We start from the raw sequence: 18,980 nt of genomic DNA, 5'->3' as shown, positions 1-18,980 counted from the left end.
ATATCTTTAAAATAATTATAACCAAATATATTATTACAGAATAACATTTGGCAATAAAACTGTAGATAAGAAATTCTGATGTATAAGTAGTGAATACAATTGACGGGACTGCGATTGACAAACAGAGCAGACATTACCAACAGATTTCACAATTATACAAGTAGACATCTGTTACATATCTCTTCAGCTTCATTATCAAACAAATAAAAAATAATAATTTCTTAATATTTAAAACACAATGTCTGTGCTAGAGCAACGGAATAATAAAATAAAGTATGCTAGATTCTTGCACAACTAAAATAAAAATAGTTTTGTTAGGCTTTTCCTATGACATATTTAAACGTTAAAATAAAAATAAAAATAGTATGTCAAAGATTAAATATAATTTACAATACAATTCTTTCATTTTCAGATTATTAAAGCAAAATAGAAAAACGATATTAACGATGTCATCATCTTCAGAACATGAACTTGACAACGAAGATAAAAATATAATTGAATTATTAGACCAGATGATAATGGATTATAATAATGAAACAGGACACCATACTCAAAACCAAAATATCTTAAATTTTCAAATGAGCAATATTAATGCCTATCCTAGCGAGATTTCAGAAAACATTGCACACGAGCCACACTCACTTATCTTTCCAAACATATTCAACAGCCAACATCCACCCATTACTAGTAATGAAAACTATGAAGCCGTAGTAGCACCAACACCTGCGATAATGGCGAATAAAACTGATGTGTCAAGTAACAATGTATCGCAGAATTACAAAAATCATAACGTTGCGCCAATCAAACAACTTGTACCAACTCACAATCAACCGCAGACTTTAATGGAGTTAAACTCTGACGTATCAGAAACAGACTCAATATCAATGACACCTTCGATAGTTTTACCTTCTACATCCGTAAAAAAAGATGATAAAACGAATACTGAATGCATCAGGAAATGTGACTGCACTTCTAATTGCAATGACACTTTGTGCAACAGTAAAATTAGATTTTCAAGTAATAGTAAACATAAATTTGAGTGTCTTGTAAAAAAGTGTCAAAAGTCATATCGTTGGAAATCACACTTGGAAATACATATGAGATCTCATACCGGTGAAAAACCATACTCTTGCACATGGGAGAACTGCGGTCGAAGATTCAGTCAGATCAGCTATTTGAATGTTCACCACCGCGTGCACACTGGCGGTGAGGTACATGCGTGCAAAATATGTTTTAAAAATATTCGTCAAAAAGTAATTTGGAAAAACACGAAAAACGTATGCATGATATGCACAAAGGATCATGAAAAAGATAATAGCAACCAAACAAATTTTCAAATTTTGAATTTGACAATGGAAATATTCTTGCAGAAATGTATAAATAGATAGCGTCGTATAAAGTATAGATAAGTTGTACAAAGAAAACTAAATAAAAATAAAGCAAATAAAAAAATGCTGTTAATTTTTTACATTTAAAATTCAAAATATAAAATATTCTCGAATGTTATATTCATAGAGATATGTCGGTTATTAAAAGATTGATCAATGATCCATTTGATAGTAGTTGTCTTCACAATAATAAAAAAACACTTTAATACATTAGATTTGACTAATATTGATATTAATCCATATCTTATATTATGTGCATAATATACACAACTATGTATACATATTTTTTCCTCCAACTTTTAACTCCAAAAAAATACAGTATAGCTTTTGAAAAATTATGCGTATTAGATATCCCTGAACTTATGACGGGTATGATAAAATCTTATTCTTTACTGTCGTCTTGTATTTGCATATAGAATCAGTGGCTTTTCAATTTTACTATCAATTCGGGACATTCTATATATGTATATTTTATGAATATAAAAATTACATAATATTTTTGAAATAATATTATGTAAATTCAAAAATTTTTTTTAATTGCGTGGGTTTATTTCGATATTGACATCTTCTATTCTTCTATTTGTAAGCTTCAGATTTTGAAAGAACCATTTTTAATAGTTTCATAAGTAGTGTTTTTCATATTATGAAGTGAGAAAGAAAGTTTGTACTGTCAAAAAATTCATATACATAGATCATATAAAAACGTTCTCCCGACGTACAGATATCGGGGTTTCTCTTGATATCTTTCTGTCACTCGATATTATAAACAATCTCTCTTTCCAGCAGAAATACATTGCATTTATCAGGCAGGTCAGGTCTGTATTTGAAATTTGTATTAAGTAATAGAAATGTCGTCTGAGCCATCAAAAATGCAAAACGTTGAAATGTTTGTCATCCTAAAAAATGATGAAAAAAACAGAATAGTAAATATGTAAAAAACAAAAAGTACGTATGTCATTTAAGTGATAATTATAACAAACATCATAACAAAAAATTAATAATTACATAATAACATACATATTAATTTGTAAAAACTAAAAAGCCAAGAAGTAACCCTAATCAATCAATAAAATAATATCTAATAAAATTGCATATCTACAAATGTAGTATATCTAAATTATGTATTATGTCATTTCTATAAGTGTGATAAATTCTAATTAACGACTGATCATTTAATTACAAATCGTCAAACGTTTCAACTTTCCCAGTACAGTAGTTGGTCAAAAATTAAAAGTAGTTTTTCAACAGGAGAAGCAGCGGAATGCGAGTAGACAGTATTCGTAACATATTTCTTTCTACCAAAACAGTCTTTCGGCACTATATTGTAAAACAGGTCTTAACGGCGTATAAATGAAAGGTTTCGTTTTTTGAGAAACCGCTAATAAATGCGCTATAAATGCGCATTCTACGATTTCTATATATGTATCTTAAAAATGTTTATTTTGCTAAAAATTGGTTCGCTCAAAGAACATTCTAACGTCATCAAGACTGCAATTACATGGTTTGCGATTTGTACAATACAAAAAACATTTTATATACATTTTCTCAATCCGAAAAGATTTATGCAGAAATTTGTGATAATTGAAAAAAAATCGTGATACGTTCTACTATAAATTTTTTAAATTTGGGATTCAAGAAAATTTTAAAAAGTTATAAATGCAGTTATTTCACTCAAATATATGACAACAAGCGTGTTTCCTTGAATTTCTTTTACAACAAACTCTTATAAACAAAATGTGACCTACAATCAAGGCCTTGATCATTAGTCGTCTACAAACGCACAGTTGGACATATGATACGGCGTGTAGCGGTCGATGAGTGGTGTTTAGAGTTAAAGTACAAGTCTTGCACAAAGTCTCCAACTTTTAATTAATATCTTCTATAGTTTGACGTGCGTAGAATTGATTCAATTTTGGTTCACATTTTGGTTCCAATTTATTGGAGTTGACGACTTATGAAATGTACAACTAAAATCTTTACGTATGTATCCAATATTTATTTAATGTAATATGTAATTTCTCGCATATGTGAGACATGTTTATAAGCCGTATAACGAAGAATTTCGCCGTGTATTTATGCTCGATATGCGTTCCCAGTGCGTTGCGCTTCCCGCTAAACTTATGACTGCAAACTATTATTTAATCAATCAGCTGATTATAGCTGAATTTCTGTCGTTATCACGATTAAGATTCTAGCGTTCTTTTCAAAACTGTTGCACAGATATTCGCGAAATTTCGGCGACTATAACTGAACAGCATATACTCAATCTGTACATTCGATCTCGAACGAAATTCTAATTAAATAACATTTGACAGTTATTCTAAATAAGCTACTTTGTACAGTTATTTATGCTAATATTTATGCTTAAAAGTTGTAATTACTTGAGTATTTATATTTCTACGATACGTACAGAGCGAATCACATTGATACATACAAATTTTTTAGTCACTTTTTATTTGCTTTTTTTTCGCCGAAATAAAAGTTACGGGAAGTCGAAAAGTATGTAATAATATTAATGTAGTAGATAATAATATATATAAGTCACACACATGTACAGTACACAATTTTAGAGCTTTAAATATTTTAAAAACGTTCCATTAGCCGCCTTCTAAAAAGCATGGTTCATTGTTTTATAGTATTATGTTTTAAAGGCATTTATGTACATGTATTGCTCATGAAAAAATTCATTTTTCTTATCTTTAGAATAATTACAGCCAAATAAATGATTACAGAATAACACTCGGCAACAAAACTGTAGAAAAGAAATTCTGGTGTATAAGTCACGAAAACAGTTGACGGGACTGCGATTTACCGGAGGGACACAAGTGCAAACATTACCAACAGATTTCACAATTACACAGGTAGACATTTGCTGCTTACCTCTTCAGCTTCATTAACAAACAATTGAAAAATAATAATTTCTTAATATTTAGAACCCAAAATCACTGCTATAGCCACGTAATGAAAGCAGGAAATATGCTAAATTTTTGCACAACTAAAATAAAAATAGATTTGTTATATATAAGTTCCTCCTTTGGCATTTTTAAGTATTAAAATTAAAATTAAAATAGTATTCCAAAGATTAAATGTCCAATTCTTTCATTTACAGATTATTAAAACAAAATAGAAAATTGATATTAACAATGTTGCCATCTTCTGTACTTGATTTAACGTCGCAGATAAGTAAAAAAATAATACAACAGTTAATACAGGAAATAATAATAAAGAGAAATAACAAAGAAATGGAACACAGGCATTATACGCAACAGAATACCGAAATGCCTCAAGGAACAGCACAACTTACACCAGATCATCTTATTTCAAACTCTAAAACCAGCAGTTTTAATACAGTCATCTACCCTAGCCAGATTCCAAAAAACATTCCACACGAACCACATTCACATATCTTTCCACCTACATTCAACAATCAACATCAACCGATTACTAGTAATAAATCACACGAAGCCGTAGCAGCACTGATAGCGAATGATGCCCATGTATCAAGTAACATAGCATCGCAGAATCATAAAAGTCATGAAGCTGCATCAATCAAACAACTTGCACCAAACCAGCCGCAGACTTTAACGACGTTAAATTCTCACGTATCAGAAAAAGACTCAATGTCAATGTCAGCTCCGAAAGTTTTACCTTCTACATCCGTAAACAAAAATGATAAAACGGATACTGAATGCATCAGGAAATGTGACTGCACTTCTAATTGCAATGACACTTTGTGTAACATTAAAATTAGACATTCAAGTAATAGTAAACATAAATTTGAGTGTCCTGTAAAAAAATGTCAAAAGTTATTTCGTTGGAAGTCACACTTGAAAATACATATAAGGTCTCATACCGGTGAAAAACCATACGTCTGCATATGGGAGAACTGCGGTAAAAAATTCAGTCGAAAGAGCGATCTAAACCGTCACAATCTCGTGCACACTGGCGGTGAGGTACATACGTGCAAAATATGTTTTCAAGAGTATTCATCAAAAAGTAATTTAAAAGCACACGAAAAAGGTATGCATAATATGCACAAATGACCATGAAGAAGAGAACAGCATTCAGAAGAATATAAAAATTCTGGATTTGACAATGGAATTATACCTGCTGAAATGAATAAATAGACAGCGTCGTATAAAGTTTGGATAGATTAAACTGAATAAAAATAAAACAAATAAAAAAAGTGTCGTTGATTTTTCACATTTAAAAATCCAAAAATTCAAATATTCTCAGATATTCAAAGATAGATCGATCGATTATGAAAAGACTACCAATATATAATTGATTTAATAGAAGCTGGTTTCCACAACGATAAAAAACACACTGATATATCAAAAGTATATATAAGTAATATTAATCCATATTTATATTATATATGTACATAATGTACATATATATACCTAGAAGTTTCTTCCTCTTACTTTTTACTTTAAAAAAAATAAATTAAAGGTTCTGAAAAATTATTCACACGTATTGGATATCCCCAAACTTGGGATAAGAATGAGAAAATTTTATTTTTTATTGCATTTTTCGCATTGTAGTTGCAAAAAAGTGGCTTTTCGGTTTTATTATCAGTTTGGAGACATTCTATATATGTATATTTTATGAATACAAAAATTAAAACATTTTTAAAAAAATATATAAATTAAAATTTTTTTTCTTACAGTGCCTGTGTTTATTTCGATATTGACAACTCCTATTCTTCCATTTAAACACTCTTGAATTTTAAAGTAACCATTTTCAATAGTTTTAGAAATAGTGTTCGTCATACTATCAAGCGAGAAAGAAAAAAAAACACCGTAAAAACTCATATAAATAAATTATATAAAAACATTCCTACGATGTATAGATCGGGATTTCCCTTGATATCTTTTTATCACTCGATATTATAAATGATCTCCCTTTCCAGCAGAGATACAATACATTTATCAAGCAGGTCACGTCAGTATCTGATATTTGCATTAAATAAGAAAAATGTCGTTCGAGACATTGAAAATGCAATCGCAACAAAACGTGGAAAAGCTCGCCATTCTAAAAAATAATGAAGAAAACAGACAATGGCGAGAGAATGCCGATACAGTATGTGAGAAAACAAAATGTACGTATGTCATCTATGTGATCCGCGAATTATGACGAATATCATAACAAAAAATTAACAATTACGTAATAACATACGTATTAATTTGTAAATACTAAAAAGCCAAAAAATAACCTTAATCAATCAATAAAATAATATCTAATAAAATTGCATATCTATACAAATGTGTTAGATCTAAATTATGTATTATGTCATTTAGATCAATTTGATAAGTTCTGGTTAAGGACTGATCATTTATTTACAAATCGTCAAACGTGTTACATTTCGTCGGCGTTGCAACCAGTCAGAAATTAAAAGTGGTTCATCAACAGGACAGAGGAGCAAGCGGATGTGAGAGAAAAGTATTCGTAACTTATTTGTTTTCTACTATAACAGTCTTTCGGCACTCTATTGTAAAACAGGTCTTATTGCCGTACAAGTACATTATTTCACTTCTTGAGAAAACCCCAATAAACGCACTGTAAATGCACATATTAAAATTTTTATTTAAAAACATTTATTTTGCCAGAAATCGGTTAGCTCAAAGATCATTCTAACATCATCAAGACCGCAATCACATGTTTTGCAATTTGTAGACAATAGGAAAAACATTTCATATACATTTTCTCGATCCGAGAAGATTAATGCAGGAATTTGTAACAGTTAAAAAAAAATGGTGATACTATAAACGTTCTACTATAAATTTATTAAATTTTAGTTTGAAATAGATTTAAAAGAAATATAAAAATGTTATCGTTTCTCTCAAATATACCACAACGAGCGTGTCCCGTTGGATTTCTTTTACAACAAACTCTTATAAACAAAATGTGACCTACGATCAAGGCCTTGTTCATTAGTCGTCGGCAAACGCACAGTTAGACATGATACGCTGTGTAGCAGTCGATGAGTGCTGTTTAGAGTTCAGGTAGTTTTACACGAAATCTCCAATTTTTAATTAATATTCTCTATAGTTTAACGTGCGTGGATTTGATTCAAGCTTGGCTCAAAATTTGGTTTTAATTCATTGGAGATTACAACTAATAAAATATACTACTAAACTTACGTACGTATCAAATGTATATTGAATGTAATATATAGCTTCTCGCGTGTGTGAGGAATGTGTAAGCGTTCCAACTACATCGCGTTTTTTACTATGCCTATAATTGCAAACTATAAATTAATTAATCATCTGATTATAGTTGAATTTCTGTCATTTCAGCGATTCAGATTCTAGCTTTCTTTTCAAAACTGTCGCACAGATATTCGCGAAATTTCGGCGACTACAACTGGACAGCATATACTCGATCTGTACATTCAATCTCGAATGCAATTCATATTAAATAACTTTTAACATTTATTCTAAATAGGCTACTTTGCACATTTATTCATGCTACTTAAAAGTTGTAATTACTTGAGTATTTATATTTCTACGATACGTACAGAGCGAATCACATTGATACATATAGATTTTTTAATCACTTTTAAATTGCTTTTTTTCTCGCGAAAATAAAAGTTACGGAAAGTCAAAAAATATGTAATAATATTAATATAGTAGATAGTAATATATATAAGTCACACACATGTAAAGTACACAATTGTAGAGCTTTAGATATTATATTAACATTCCATTAGCTGCTTTCTAAAAAGCATGATTCATTGAATTAAAGTAAATTGTAAAAACATTTATATACATATATTGCTAATGAAAAAATTCATTTAGCTATACAATAATCACCGCCAAACATATAATTACAGAATAACACTCGGTAACAACACTGAAAAAAAAAATTCTGCTGTACAAGTCACGAAAACAGTTGACAAAACTACGATTAACCGAAGAGGCAAACATTACCAACAGATTTCACAATTACACAGGTAGAATTTGCTGAATGCTTTTTAAGTTCTATTATCAAACAAATAAAAAATAATAATTTATTAATATTTGTAACACAATGTCTGTTAAAGCCACGAAATAAAAAAATAAAGTATGCTACATTCTTGCACAACTAAAATAAAAATAGTTTTGTTAGATTTTTTCAATGACATATTTAAACAATTAAATTAAAATTAAAATAGTATGTCAAAGATTATATATACAATTCTTTCATTTTCAGATTATTAAAGCAAAATAGAAAATCGATATTAACGATGTCATCATCTTCAGAACATAAATATGACAACGCAGATGAAAATATAACTGTATTAATAGGCCAAATAATAATGGATTATAATAATAGAGAAGCGGAACGCAGACATTATATGTTGCAGAATGCCGAAATGCCTCATGAAACAGCACAACATACTCAAAACCAAGATATCTTAAATTTTCAGATGAGCAATATTAATGCCGTCACCAATCCTAGCGAGATTTTGGAAAACATTGCACACGAGCCACACTCTCTTATCTTTCCAAACACATTCTACAGTCAACATCCACCCATTACTAGTAATGAAAACTATGAAGCCGTAGCAGCGCTAGCACCTGCGACGATAGCGAATGAAACTGATGTGTCAAGTAACAATGTATCGCAAAATCATAAAACTCATGAAATTGCGTCAATCAAACAACTTGTACCAACTCACAATCAGCCGCAGACTTTAATGGAGTTAAACTATGACGTATCAGAAACGGACTCAATGTCAATGACATCTTCGACAGTTTTACCTTCCACACCCGTAAACAAAGATGATAAAACGGATGCTGAATGCATCAGGAAATGTGACTGCACTTCTAATTGCAATGACACTTTGTGTAACAGTAAAATTAAACATTCAAGTCATAGTGAACAGAAATTTGAGTGTTCTGTAAAAGAATGCAAAAAGTTTTTTAATTTTCGTTCAGAGTTGGAAAGACATATGAGGTCTCATACCGGTGAAAAACCGTATGTCTGCACATGGGAGAACTGCGGTAAAAAATTTAGTCGATGGAGCGATCTGAACCGTCACAATCTCGTGCACACTGGTGGTGAGGCACATACGTGCAAAATATGTTGTAAAAAGTATTCGTCAAAAAGCAATTTGAAGAAACACGAAAAAGATATGCATAATATGCACAAATGACCATGAAGAAGAGAACAGCATACAGAAGAATATTCAAATTCTGGATTTGACAATGGAATTATACCTGCTGAAATGAATAAATAGACGGCGTCGTATAAAGTATAGATAAGTTGTACAGAGTAAATTGAATAAAAATAAAACAAATAAAAAAAAATGTTGTTGATTTTTCACATTAAAAAATCCAAAAATTCAAATATTCTCATATATTCAAAGATACATCAATCGATTATTAAAAAACTACCAATAAATAATTGATTTAATAAAAGCTGGTTTCCACAACGATAAAAAACACACTGATATATCAACATTATATATGAGTGATATTAATCTATATATATATATTATATACATAATGTACATAATTATACCTAGAAGTTTCTTCCTCTTGCTTTTTACTTTGAAAAAATAAATAAAAAGTTCTGAAAAATTATGCATGCGTATTAGATATCGCTGAACTTGTGATGGGTATGAGAAAACTTTATTTCTTTACTTTCGCCGTTTATTTGCAAATCAGTGGCTTTTAGGTTTTACTATCGGTTTGGAGAAATCCTATATATGTATATTTTATAAACATAAAAACTGTATAACATTTTTGGAAAAATAATATATAAATTAAAAGATTTTTTTGCAATGCGCGTTTTTATCACGATACTGATAACGACCTTTGTTCATCTATTTGTATGCACTAGATTTATTTTGCTAGAAATAGACTCGCCCAAAGATCATTCTAACGTCATCAAGACTGCAATCACATGCTTTGCGATTTGTACAATACAAAAAACATTTCATATACATTTTCTCAATTCGAAAAGATTAATGCAGAAATTTGTAAGATAATTGAAAAAAAATGCTGATATAACTCCTACTATAAATTTTAATAATAATCCATTTGATAGTAGCTGTCTTCGCAATGATAAAAAACACATTATTACATTAAATTTGAGTAATATTGATATTAATCCATATCTTATATTACGTGTATAATATACACAATTATATATACATATTTTATCCTTTATTTTTTATCTTAAAAAAAAATAAATTAAAAATAAATTTTCTGAAAAATTATGCACGTATTAGATATCTCTGTACTTGTGATGGGTGATAAAATCTTATTCTTTACGTTCGTCTTGTATTTGCAAATAGAATCAGTGGTTTTTCGGTTTTACAGTCAATTCGGGTACCATCTATATATATATATTTTATTATTATATAAAAATTATGTAATATTTCAAAAAAAATATTATTTAAATTAAAAAATTTTTCTTACAATGCATGTGTTTATTTCGATATTGACAACTTCTATTCCTCCATTTGTACGCTCTAGAATTTTGAAGAGACCATTTTCAATAATTCCATAAATAAAGCTTTTCATATTATGAAGCGAGAAAGAAGCATGCAATCGTAAAAACTCACATTAATGAATTATATAAGAACGTTCTCCCCGATGTACAGACATCGGGGTTTCCCTTGATATCTTTCTGTCGCTCGATATTATAGACAATCTTTCTCTCTCTCTCCAGCAGAGATACATTACATTTATCGAGCAGATCAAGTCAGTATCTGATATTTGTGTTAGATAAAAAAAATGTCGTTTGAGACATTAGAAATGCAGTCGCAACAAAGCGTGGAGATGCTCGCCATTATAAAAAATAATGAAGAAAACAGACAATGGAGAGAGAATGCCGATATAGTATGTGAGCAAACAACATGTACGTATATCATCTATGTGATCCGCGGATTATGAAAAATAACATAACCAAAAATTAACAATTACGTAATAACATACGTATTAATTTGTATAAACTAAAAAGCCAGGAAGTAACCTTAATCAATCAATAAAATAATATCTAATAAAATTGCATATCTACAAATGCAGTATATCTAAATTATGTTTTATGTCAGTTCTATAAGTGTGATAAATTCTGATTAGCGACTGATCATTTAATTACAAATCGTCAAACGTGTTACATTTCCTCGGCGCTGCAGCCAATCAGAAATTAAAAGTTGGTCATCAACAGGACAGAGGAACAGGCGGATAAAAAAGTATTAGTAACGTATTTCTTTTCTACTATAACAGTTTTTCGGCACTCTATAGTAAAACAATTCTTATTGCCGTACAAGTACATGATTTCGCTTCTTGAGAAAACCCCAAAAAACGCACAGTAAAAGCACATTTTAAAATTTTCACATACCATAAAAACATTTATTTTGCTAGAAATCGGTTAGCTCAAAGATCATTCTGACATCATCAAGACCGCAGTTATATGACTATGTATTATACAAATATATAAAAAGTTCCATCTATATTTTCTCGATTCAAGAAGATTAATGCAAAAATTTATGATAGTTGAAAAGGAATGGTGATACGTTCTACTATAAATTTTTTAAATTTCGGTTTGAAGAAAGTTTAAAAGAAATATAAAAATGTCATTATTTCTCTCAAATATACGACAACGAGCGTGTTTCCTTAGATTTCTTTTACAACAAACTTATAAACAAAATGTGACCTACGATCAAGGCCTTGTTCATTAGTCGTCGACAAACGCACAGTTACACATATGATACGCTGTGTAGCAGTCGATGAGTGCTGTTTAGAGTTTAAGTAGTTTTAAACGAAATCACCAATTTTTAATTAATATTCTCTATAGTTTAACGTGCGTGGATTTGATTCAATCTTGGCTCAAATTTTGGTTTTAATTCATTGGAGTTTACGACTAATAAAATATACTACTTAACGTACGTACGTATCGAATGTGTATTGAATGTAATATATAGTTTCTTGCGTGTGTGAGGAATGTGTGTGTGTAAGCGTCCCAACTACATTGCGCTTTCCACTATGCTTATAATTGCAAACTATAATTTAATCAATCAACTTGTTATAACTGAATTTCTGTCATTTCCGCGATTTAAATTCTAGCTTTCTTTCCAAAACCGTCGCACAAATATTCGCGAAATTTCGGCAACTACAACTGGACAGCGAATACTCGATCTGTACATTCGATCTCGAACAAAATTCTAATTAAATAACTTTTAACGGATATTCTAAGCAGGCTACTTTGCACAGTTATTCATGCTACTTAAAAGTTGTAATTACTTCAGTATTTATATTTCTACAATACGTACAGAGCGATTCACATTCACACATACAGATTTTTCAGCCACTTTTAATTTCCTTTTTTTCTCGCGGATATAAAAGTTACGGGGAGTCGAAATGTGTGTAATAATATTAAAATAGAAGATAGTAATATATATAAGTAACACGAATGTAAAATACACAATTGCAGAGCTTTAGATATTATATTAACATTCCATTAGCCGCTTTCTAAAAAGTATGATTCATTGAATTAAAGTAAATTGTAAAAACATTTATATACATATATTGCTAATGAAAAAATTCATTTAGATATACAATAATCACCGCCAAACATATAATTACAGAATAACACTCAGCAACAACACTGAAAAAAAAAAAAATTCTGCTGTATAAGTCACGAAAACAGTTGACGGGACTGCAATTGACCGGAGGGACAGACGTGCAAACATTACCAACAGATTTCACAATTACACAGGTAGACATTTGCTGCTTACCTCTTCAGCTTCATTAGCGAACAAATAAAAAATAATAATTTTTTAATATTTATAACCCTATGTCAGTGTTATAGCCACGTAATAATAAAAAAAAAAAATATGCGAGATTTTTGCACAACTAAAATAAAAATAGTTTTGTTGAGTTCCCCCTTTGGCATTTTTAAGTATTAAAATAAAAAATAAAAAAGTATGCCAAAAATTTAATGTTCTATTTTTTCATTTACAGATTACTAAAACAAAATAGACAATTTATATTAACAATGTTGCCATCTTCTGTACTTGATTTAACGTCGCAGATAAGTAAAAAGATAATACAACAGTTAATACAGGAAATAATAATGAAGAGAAATAACAAAGAAATGGAACACAGGCATTATACGCAACAGAATACCGAAATGCCTCAAGGAACAGCACAACTTACACCAGATCATCTTATTTCAAACTCTAAAATCAGCAGTTCTAATGCAGTCATCTACCCTAGCCAGATTCCAAAAAATATTCCTCACGAACCAAACTCACATATCTTTCCACTCACATTCAACAATCAACATCAATTGATTACTAGTAATAAATCCCACGAAACCGTAGAAGCACTGATAGCGAATGATGCCGATGTGTCAAGTAACAAAGTATCGCAGAATCGTAAGAATCAAGAAGCTGCGTCAATCAAACAACTTGCACCAAACAGGCCGCAGACTTTAACGCAGACTTTAACGACGTTAAATTCTCACGTATCAGAAAGAGACTCAATGTCAATGTCAGCTCCGAAACTTTTACCTTCTACATCCGTAAACGAAAATGATAAAACGGATACTGAATGCATCAGGAAATGTAACTGCACTTCTAATTGCAATAACACTTTGTGTAACATTAAAATTAGACATTCAAGTAATAGTAAACATAAATTTGAGTGTTCTGTAAAAAAATGTCAAAAGTCATTTCGTTGGAAGTCACACTTGGAAATACATATGAGGTCTCATACAGGTAAAAAACCATACGTCTGCACATGGGAGAACTGCGGTAAAAAATTCAGTGTAACGAGCGATCTGAACCGTCACAAACGCGTGCACACTGGCGGTGAGGTACATACGTGCAAAATATGTTTTAGAAAATATTCGAAAAAAAGTAATTTGGAGAGACACAAAAAACATAAGCATTACATGTACAAATAGCAATAAAGAAAAAAACAGCATCCAAAAAAATATTTAAATTCTGGATTTGACAATGGAATTATTCTTGCAGAAATGTATAGAAAGCATCGTATAAAGTATTGATAAGTTGTACAGAGTAAACTAAATAAAAATAAAGCAAATAAAAAAATGCTGTTAATTTTTCACATTTAAAAATCAAAAATTAAAATATTCTCGAATGTTATATTCATAGAGATATGTCGGTTATTAAAAGATTGATCAATGATCCATTTGATAGTAGCTGTCTTCACAATAAAAAAAAAAACACTTTAATACATTAAATTTGAGTAATATTGATATTAATCCATATCTTATATTATGTGCATAATATACACAACTATATACACATATTATTTCCTCCAACTTTTAACTCCAAAAAAATACAGTATAGCTTTTGAAAAATTATGCGTATTAGATTTCCCTACTTTTATAATGGGATAAAATCTTATTCTTTACTGTCGCCTTGTATTTGCATAGAATCAATGGCTTTTCAATTTTACTATCAATTCGGGGACATTCTATATATGTATAATTTATGAATATAAAAATTACATAACATTTTTGAAATAAAATTATCTAAATTAAAAAATTTTTTTTAACTGCGTGCGTTTATTTCGATATTGACATCTTCTATTTTTCTATTTGTAGGCTTCAGATTTAGAAAGAACCATTTTTAATAGTTTTATAAGTAGTGTTTTTCATATTATAAAGTGAGAAAAAAAGGTTGTACTGTCAAAAAATTCATATACATAGATAATATAAAAACGTTCTCCCGATGTACAGATATCGGGGTTTCTCTTGATATCTTTCTGTCACTCGATATTATAGACAATCTCTCTTTCCAACAGAGATACATTGCATTTATCAAGCAGGTCAGGTCTATATTTGAATTTTGTATTAAGTAATAGAAATGTCGTCTGAGCCATCGAAAATGCAAAACGTTAAGATGTTCGTCATCCTAAAAAATGATGAAAAAAACAGAATAGTAAATATGTAAAAAACAAAAAGTACGTATGTCATTTAAGTGATAATTATAACAAACATCATAACAAAAAATTAATAATTACATAATAACATACATATTCATTTGTAAAAACTAAAAAGCCAAGAAATAATCCTAATCAATCAATAAAATAATATACAATAAAATTGCATATCTACAAATGTAGTATATTTAAATTATGTATTATGTTATTTTTATAAGTGTGATAAATTCTGATTAGCGACTGATCATTGAATTACAAATCGTCAAACGTGTTACATTTCCTCGGCGCTACAGCCAGTCAGAAATTAAAAGTGGTTCATCAACAGTACAGAGAAGCAAGCGAATGTGGAAGAAAAGTATTCGTAACATATTTCTTTTCTACTATAACAGTCTTTCGGCACTCTATTGTAAAACAGGTTTTATTGCCGTACAAGTACATGATTTCGCTTTTTGAGAAAATCTTAATAAACGCGTTGTAAATGCACATTTTCAAATTTTCACTTAAAAACATTTATTTTGCTAGAAATCGGTTAGCTCAAAGATCATTCTAACATCATCAAGACCGCAGTTATATGCCTATCTATTATACAAATATATAAAAAATTTCATCTATATTTTCTCGATTCAAGAAAATTAATGCAAAAATTTATGATAGTTGAAAAGAAATGGTGATACGTTCTACTATAAATTTTTTAAATTTCGGTTTGAAGAAAGTTTAAAAGAAATATAAAAATGTCATTATTTCTCTCAAATATACGACAACGAGCGTGTTTCCTTGGATTTCTTTTACAACAAACTTATAAACAAAATGTGACCTACGATCAAGGCCTTGTTCATTAGTCGTCGACAAACGCACAGTTACACATATGATACGCTGTGTAGCAGTCGATGAGTGCTGTTTAGAGTTTAAGTAGTTTTAAACGAAATCACCAATTTTTAATTAATATTCTCTATAGTTTAACGTGCGTGGATTTGATTCAATCATGGCTCAAATTTTGGTTTTAATTCATTGGAGTTTACGACTAATAAAATATACTACTTAACGTACGTACGTATCGAATATGTATTGAATGTAATATGTGGTTTCTCGCGTGTGTGAGAAATGTGTGTGTGTAAGCGTCCCAACTACATTGCGCTTTCCACTATGCTTATAATTGCAAACTATAATTTAATCAATCAGCTTGTTATAACTGAATTTCTGTTATTTCCGCGATTTAAGTTCTAGCTTTCTTTTCAAAACCGTCGCACAAATATTCGCGAAATTTCGGCAACTACAACTGGACAGCAAATACCCGATCTGTACATTCGATCTTGAACAAAATTCTAATTAAATAACTTTTAACAGATATTCTAAACAGGCTACTTTGCACAGTTATTCATGCTACTTAAAAGTTGTAATTACTTCAGTATTTATATTTCTACAATACGTACAGAGCGATTCACATTCACACATACAGATTTTTTAGCCACTTTTAATTTGCTTTTTTTCTCGCGGAAATAAAAGTTACGGGAAGTCGAAAAGTGTGTAATAATATTAAAATAGTAGATAGTAATATATATAAGTCACACACATGTAAAGTACACAATTGCAGAGCTTTAGATATTATATTAACATTCCATTAGCCGCTTTCTAAAAAGCATGATTCATTAAATTAAAGTAAATTGTAAGAGCATTTATGTACATATATTGCCAATAAAAAAATTCATTTAGTTATAGAATAATCACCGCCAAACATATGATTACAGAATAATTCAATATATACACGATATATATAATTATATATATATATAATTCAATTAATACACGAGATGCCAATGGAAAATACTAACAGAGAAATGGAATACAGACATTATACATTGCAGAATACCGAAATGCTTTATGAAACAGCATACTATATACCTATTATCCAATTTATCTCATATCCACCAATCAGCGATATTAATGTCACCCTCTATCCTAGCGAGATTTCGGAAAACATTGCACACGAGCCACACTTGCTTATCTTTCCAAACACATTCAACAGTCAACATCAACCCATAACTAGTAATGAAACCCAAGAAGCCGTTGCAGCACCAGCACCTGCGATGATAGCCAATGATACTGATGTGTCAAGTAACAATGTATCGCAGAATTATAAAACTCATGAAATTGCGTCAATCAAACAACTTGTACCAACTCACAATCAGCCGCAGACTTTAATAGAGTTAAATTCTGACGTATTAGAAACAGACTCAATGTCAATGACAACTTCGACAGTTTTACCTTCCACATCCGTAAAGAAAGATGATAAAACGGATGCTGAATGCATCAGGAAATGTGACTGCACTTCTAATTGCAATGACACTTTGTGTAACAGTAAAATTAGACATTCAAGTAATAGTAAACATAAATTTTACATAATTTGTCCTGTAAAAAAATGTCAAAAGTTATTTCATTCGAAGTCCAAATTGAAAACACATATGAGGTCTCATACCGGTGAAAAACCATACGTCTGCACATGGGAGAACTGCGGTAAAAAATTCAGTCAGAAGGGCAATCTGAAATGTCACTACCGCTTGCACACTGGCGGAGATGTACATGAGTGCAAAATATGTTTTAAAGAGTATTCGACAAAAGGTAATTTAAAAGTACACGAAAAAAGTATGCATAATATGCATAAAGGATCATGAAAAAGATAATAGTATCCAGACAAATTTTCAAATTTTGGATTTGACAATGGAAATATTCTTGCAGAAATGTATAGATAGATAGCGTCGTATAAAGTATAGATAAGTTGTACAGAGTAAATTGAATAAAAATAAAGCAAATAAAAAAATGCTGTTGATTTTTCACATTTAAAATTAAAAATTAAAATATTCTTGAATCTTATATTCATAGAGACATGTCGGTTATTAAAAGATTGATCAATGATCCATTTGATAGTAGTTGTCTTCATAACAATAAAAAAACACTTTAATACATTAGATTTGAGTAATATTGATTTTAATTCATATCTTATATTATGTGCATAATATACACAACTATATATACATATTTTTTCCTCCAACTTTTAACTCCAAAAAAATACAGTATAGCTTTTGAAAAATTATGCGTATTAGATATCCCTGAACTTATGACGGGTATGATAAAATCTTATTCTTTACTTTTGCCTGTGTACTTTTGCCTGTGTACTTTTGCCTTTTTGTATTTGCATATAAAAACAGTGGTTTTTTAGTTTTACTATCAATTCGGGGACATTCTATATATGTATATTTTATGAATATAAAAATTACGTAACATTTTTGAAATAATATTATCTTAATTAAAAGATTTTTCTTAACTGCGTGCGTTTATTTCGATATTGACATCTTCTATTCTTCTATTTGTAGGTTTCAGATTTTGAAAGAACCATTTTAAATAGTTTCATAAGTAGTGTTTTTCATATTATAAAGTGAGAAAGAAAGGTTGTACTGTCAAAAAATTCATATACATAGATAATATAAAAACGTTCTCCCAATGTACAGATATCGGGGTTTCTCTTGATTTCTTTCTGTCACTCGATATTATAGACAATCTCTCTTTCCAGCAGAAATTCATTGCATTTATCAAGCAAATCAGGTCTGTATTTGAAATTTGTATTAAGTAACAGAAATGTCGTCTGAGACATTGAAAACGCAGTCACAACAAAACGCTGTGATGCTCGTCA

The 18,980-nt window shown here is 29.9% G+C and overlaps 2 protein-coding genes and 1 long non-coding RNA gene across 5 annotated transcripts; all 3 read left to right on the top strand.

Annotated features, from left to right (window-relative positions):
* Positions 1 to 418: 418 nt before the first annotated feature.
* LOC105672908 (zinc finger protein 271-like) lies at positions 419 to 10,159 on the top strand. The gene is made up of 5 exons (XM_012368188.2): positions 419 to 1,387; positions 2,597 to 2,651; positions 7,326 to 7,393; positions 8,224 to 8,343; positions 8,583 to 10,159. The coding sequence occupies exons 1-5, from the start codon at positions 447 to 449 to the stop codon at positions 9,526 to 9,528; spliced, it is 2,130 nt and encodes a 709-aa protein (XP_012223611.2). The 5' UTR covers positions 419 to 446; the 3' UTR covers positions 9,529 to 10,159.
* On the top strand, positions 3,147 to 4,770 carry LOC105672950 (uncharacterized). Its single transcript, XR_001100897.2, has 3 exons — positions 3,147 to 3,368; positions 4,121 to 4,249; positions 4,498 to 4,770. It is a non-coding gene; the product is annotated as an uncharacterized lncRNA (long non-coding RNA).
* A 1,916-nt stretch (positions 10,160 to 12,075) lies between the features above and the next one.
* LOC105672921 (uncharacterized) lies at positions 12,076 to 14,644 on the top strand. Of its 3 annotated transcripts, none has more exons than XM_012368208.2 (3): positions 12,076 to 12,267; positions 12,970 to 13,100; positions 13,346 to 14,644. In XM_012368208.2, the coding sequence occupies exon 3, from the start codon at positions 13,380 to 13,382 to the stop codon at positions 14,289 to 14,291; it is 912 nt and encodes a 303-aa protein (XP_012223631.1). In that variant the 5' UTR covers positions 12,076 to 12,267; positions 12,970 to 13,100; positions 13,346 to 13,379; the 3' UTR covers positions 14,292 to 14,644. The 3 variants fall into 3 exon arrangements, with proteins under 3 accessions (XP_012223631.1, XP_012223623.1, XP_067207712.1); XM_012368200.2 differs by having other exon boundaries at positions 12,076 to 12,271; XM_067351611.1 differs by lacking the exon at positions 12,076 to 12,267 and having other exon boundaries at positions 12,905 to 13,100.
* Positions 14,645 to 18,980: the final 4,336 nt, after the last annotated feature.

The sequence above is a fragment of the Linepithema humile genome, chromosome 1, assembly GCF_040581485.1.
Source record: "Linepithema humile isolate Giens D197 chromosome 1, Lhum_UNIL_v1.0, whole genome shotgun sequence".
NCBI lineage: Eukaryota > Metazoa > Arthropoda > Insecta > Hymenoptera > Formicidae > Linepithema > Linepithema humile.
The sequence above is the reverse complement of the archived record's forward strand: the minus strand, read 5'-3'. Positions and strand labels throughout refer to the sequence as shown.